This window comes from Neophocaena asiaeorientalis, unplaced genomic scaffold (assembly GCF_003031525.2).
Source record: "Neophocaena asiaeorientalis asiaeorientalis breed wild unplaced genomic scaffold, Neophocaena_asiaeorientalis_V1.1 scaffold292, whole genome shotgun sequence".
In the NCBI taxonomy this organism is placed as follows: domain Eukaryota; kingdom Metazoa; phylum Chordata; class Mammalia; order Artiodactyla; family Phocoenidae; genus Neophocaena; species Neophocaena asiaeorientalis.
The window spans coordinates 65255-70582 of NW_020173241.1; the positions used below are offsets into that span (position 1 = coordinate 65255).

At 39.8% G+C, this 5328-nt stretch overlaps 1 protein-coding gene across 1 annotated transcript in view; it reads left to right on the forward strand.

The window, feature by feature from the left end:
• The window catches only part of LOC112400077 (zinc finger protein 354A), a 25098-nt gene extending 20715 nt beyond the window's left edge, over positions 1–4383 (forward strand). The window contains exon 5 of the mRNA XM_024745622.1: positions 1927–4383. Coding sequence (XP_024601390.1) covers positions 1927–3491 — 1565 coding nt within the window. The 3' untranslated portion in view covers positions 3492–4383. The remainder of the gene's footprint in view (positions 1–1926) is intronic.
• Positions 4384–5328: the final 945 nt, after the last annotated feature.

Below are 5328 nucleotides of genomic sequence, written 5' to 3' on the forward strand. Positions count from 1 at the left end.
GCTCAGAATAAAAGGGAGAAAAAGTAGAGAGAAAGAATTAGTAGAAGTAGGAAGGAAGCAAGAAAGAAAGAAAGGAAGGAAAGAAGGAAGAAGAAAAGAAGGAAAGAAGGAAAGAAAGGGAGGGAGGAAGGAAGGACGGAATGAGGGAAGAAAGGAAAAAAGAAAGAAAGAAGGTAAAGTAAAATGAAGTAAAATACAATAAAGTTATTAAATTAAAAAATAATTATTAAGAAAAAAATTTTAAAAACAAAAAATATGGACGGATAGAACCTTAGGACAAATGGTGGAAGCAAAGCTATACAGACAAAATCTCATACAGAAGCATACACATACACACTCACAAAAAGAGGAAAAGGGGAAAAAATCATAAATCTTGCTCTCAAAGTCCACCTCCTCAATTTGGGATGTTTTGTTGTCTGAAGGAGGGCAGGAAGGAAAGAAAGAAGATAAAATAAAATAAAAGTTATTCAAATAAAAAATAATCATTAAAAAAAAAAAGAAAAAAACAGACGGATAGAACCCTGGGACAAATGGTAGAAGTAAAGGTATACAGTCAAAATCTCACACAGAAGCATACACATACACCCTCACAAAAAGAGGAAAAGGGGAAAAAATCATAAATCTTGCTCTCAAAGTCCACCTCCTCAATTTGGGATGATTCGTTGTCTATTCATGTATTCCACAGATACAGGGTGCATCAAGTTGATTGTGGAGCTGTAATCCGCTGCTTCTGAGGCTGCTGGGAGAGATTTCCCTTTCTCTTCTTTTTTCTCACAGCTCCCAGGGGCTCAGCTTTGGATTTGGCCCCACCTCTGTGTGTAGGTCGCCAGAGGGCGTCTGTTTTTTGCTCAGACAGGATGGGGTTAAAGGAGCCGCTGATTCGGTGGCTCTGGCTCACTCAGGCCAGGGGGAGCGAGGGGCACGGAGTGCGGGGTGAGCCTGTGGCGGCAGAGGCCGGCGTGATGTTGCACCAGCCTGAGGCTCGCCATGCGTTCTCCCGGGGAAGTTGTCCCTGGATCCCGGGAACCTTGCAGTGGCGGGCTGCACAGGCTCCCCAGAAGGGAGGTGTGGATAGTGACCTGTGCTTGCCCACAGGCTTCTTGGTGGCGGCAGCAGCAGCCTTAGCGTCTCCTGCCCATCTCTGGGGTCTGCGCTTTTAGCCGCATCTTGCGCCCGTCTCTGGAGCTCCTTTAAGCAGTGCTCTTAATCCCCTCTCCTCGTGCACCAGGAAACAAAGAGGGAAGAAAAAGTCTCTTGCCTCTTCTGCAGCTCCAGACCTTTTCCCGGACTCCCTCCCGGGTAGCCATCGTGCACTAACCCCTTCAGGCTGTGTTCACTCCGCCAACCCCAGTCCTCTCCCTGCGATCCACCCAAGACCCGAGCCTCAGCTCACAGCCCTGCCCCGGCGGGGGAGCAGACAAGCCTCTCGGGCTGGTGAGTCCTCTGTGCGGGAATATCCCTGCTTTGCCCTTCTCACCCCTGTTGCTGCACTCTCCTCCGTGGCGCCGAAGCTCCCCCCCTCCGCCACCTGCAGTCTCCAGCCGCGAAGGGGCTTCCTAGCGTGTGGAAACCTTTCCTCCTTCACAGCTCTCTCCCACTGGTGCAGGTCCCATTCCTATCCTTTTGTCTCTGTTTTTTTTTTTTTCTTTTGCCCTACCCAGGTACGTGGGGGAGTTTCTTGCCTTTTGGGAGGTCTGAGGTCTGCCAGCATTCAGTAGGTGTTCTGTAGGAGTTGCTCCACGTGTAGATGTATTTCTGGTGTATCTGTGGGGAGGAAGGTTATCTCTGCGTCTTAGTCCTCTGCCATCTTCCCCTGGTCCCCCAAGACCTTATTTAAATACCATCAGTATTCAGTCTATACATTTAGTCTCAGTAACCAAATGCTGTATCACACGAAACATCTCCAGTTTTTTCTGTCCCTTCCAGGATGGAAGAACAGTTATAAAACCACAAAGTCAACTCAAACACAAGGTTCTTCATTTCAGGAGATGATAATGAAAAGATCCAAAAGGAATGGACCCTGGGGCTTCAAATCAGAAAAACCCTGCAAATATGAAGACAGATTAGAGAAAAAGCAGAAGAAAAACCAAAGTGTTCAGATAGTTTCAGTCACTCACAAGAAAATCTTCACTGTAGAAAGAAAACATAAAAATACTGAATTTGGCCAAAACTTCAGCCTAAAGTCAGTCCTTGTTAGGCAACAGATGGTTCCCAGAGAAAAAACCCCACCAAAATGTGAAATACAAGGAAACACCTTCAAACAGAATTCCAATTTACTTAATCAACAAAAAATCAACACAGCCGGGAAACGTTATAAATGTAGTATGTGTGAGAAAACCTTCATTAATACTTCATCCCTTCGTAAACATGAGAAAAACCATAGTGGAGAGAAATTATTTAAATGTAAAGACTGTTCGAAAGCCTTTAACCAAAGTTCAGCTCTTATTCAACATCAAATAACTCATACTGGAGAGAAACCCTATATATGTAAAGAATGTGGGAAAGCTTTCACTCTCAGTACATCTCTTTATAAACACCTAAGAACACACACTGTGGAGAAATCCTATAGATGTAAGGAATGTGGTAAATCCTTCAGCAGAAGGTCAGGCCTTTTTATACATCAAAAAATCCATGCTGGAGAAAACCCCTATAAATATAATCCAGGTAGGAAGGCATCTAGTTGCAACACATCCCTTCCTGGATGTCAGAGAATGAATTCCAGAAAGAAGTCCTATTTATGTAATGAATGTGGCAATACCTTTAAGTCTAGTTCATCCCTTCGTTATCATCAGAGAATTCACACAGGAGAGAAACCTTTTAAATGTAGTGAATGTGGGAGAGCATTCAGTCAGAGTGCATCTCTTATTCAACATGAAAGAATTCACACTGGAGAAAAGCCTTATAGATGTAATGAATGTGGAAAAGGTTTCACTTCTATTTCACGACTTAACAGACACCGAATAATTCATACTGGTGAGAAGTTTTATAATTGTAATGAATGTGGTAAAGCCTTAAGTTCCCACTCAACACTTATTATTCATGAAAGAATTCATACTGGAGAGAAACCATGTAAATGTAAAGTGTGTGGGAAAGCCTTCAGACAAAGTTCAGCTCTCATTCAACATCAGAGAATGCATACTGGAGAAAGACCCTATAAATGTAATGAGTGTGGGAAAACTTTCAGGTGTAACTCATCCCTTAGTAATCATCAGAGAATTCACACAGGAGAGAAACCATATCGATGTGAAGAATGTGGGATATCTTTTGGCCAAAGTTCAGCTCTTATTCAACATCGAAGGATTCATACAGGAGAGAAACCCTTCAAATGTAATACATGTGGGAAAACTTTTAGACAGAGCTCATCACGTATTGCCCATCAGAGAATTCATACTGGAGAGAAACCCTATGAATGTAATACATGTGGGAAACTTTTCAATCACAGGTCATCTCTTACTAATCATTATAAAATTCATATTGAAGAGAACCCCTAGAAAGTAGGTTTGCATGTGTGAAATTCTGAAACCAAAGCTCATCAGAATACATGAAAGTGATGTAATAAATGTAATAGATATGAAAAGCCATTCTATGATTTAGTCATCAAATAATAAATTCCAAGGACAAACCTATGTAATAGATAATGAGGAAACTGGAAATTGTTTAGTCCTATCAGACACTTTATAATAACCTAAAATGAAGAATTCCTGACTGGAGACATTGACTTTGGGCATTTGTAAAATAATTGTTTTCTCTACAGCATCATATGCTGCATATTATATGTAATTGTTATAAACATCTGGGTGATGAAGGGAAGTGTGCACTGGATTTCCTGTTAAACTGTAAACTGTTAATACTTCTTAAAAAATAACTGACATTGTAATAGTATATAAAAGGTGTGGTCAAAGAAATTATACATTTTTAGAGAAAAGGACCAAATAAAAGATTAAAATGAATTGTAAACTACCTCTCACTTTCTGGGGTTTGTCCTTTTCCTGACTTGATGTCAAACTTTGTGCATGGATTTCATTTAAAAATAGAAATAAAAGTGTTCTCTTCCTTTGTTCTTCTAGTAATTGCTGTGAATTGAAAATTTTCTACCCAATTTTTAATTCTGTTCTCAGAATTATTTTTTTTGCTCTGAAGTCATTTATTATGAAATTATACATGCTATATACTGTGAGCTGTCATCTTAAGTATATTAAATGGAAAAATAAGTGATTTTCAAGTTTAAGGCTATTAAATGTATATTTAATATATATTATACATATATATTTAATAACATATATTCTAAATTCACAACAGAAGGGACTGTCAAAAGTAGTTTAATGAATCTAGCATATGTGCCAAAATATTGAAAGATACATCAATCACTTCATGAAATAAAGCGTATGTTTTTCCTACTTGGTGTTCTGTAGTGTCCAACAGTTTTAAGAAAACAAAAGGAGTAATTTATAAACAACTCAGTAGTTTGGTTGGTTGTTTGAGTCCCAGCTTTGGGGCAAGTACTATACTGCACACTGGGAATTTTAAGAAAAAAGTCACAGGCCTTCAAGAAACCATGAATGGAGGAAAAGGGATGGAGTTAAGAGACTATCAGATGAGTAAAGCAAATTGTTATGTCACTGTATGTAAGTGTGGTTGTTTTAACAGGCAAATAGATAGGTTGTGACAATATGTTGCAGTGCAAGAATGTTGTAGAGATTTAGACATGATGAAGGAGATATTGAATGTAACCAAGGAAACCTGGTGACATCAGAGAAAGCTTTCCAGAGGCAATGATGCCTGAGCCAGGTTTTGAAAGAATAATAAGAACTCTCCAGAGGATGAGATAAGCATTCCAAATAGGAGAGGTAGAGGTGAGTAATACCATGACACCTTTATGGAAACTCAAGTATAGAACTAATGAGCAGGAGAATGGCAGGTGTTAAAGTCTGAGTAGAAGGCAGAGGCCAGATAACAAAGGGCCTATTTGCCATGAAAAGTTTGGATTTTATCCTGAAATTGATGAAGTCAGTTAAAAATGTTAAGCAAGGAACATTGTTCTGGCAACGATGTGTAGAGGGTGTATTTAGTATATATTAAAGCTGTATAGACTGATGCCTAGAAATCTGTGCTATGGTAATTCAAGTGATAGGTGAATGAGAGTCCAAACTCAAGCAGGGACAGCATATATGAACAGGAGACAAGATAATGTATTAGAAATAAGACATGGTGTTCACAAGCAAACAGATGAGGTTGGTGAATGAGAAGGCTAAGCTGACTCGAAGGTAGGGTTGCCAGGTATCCTCTGTATACTGGATATGTCTTGTATTGAATGATTTTGAACTGCAT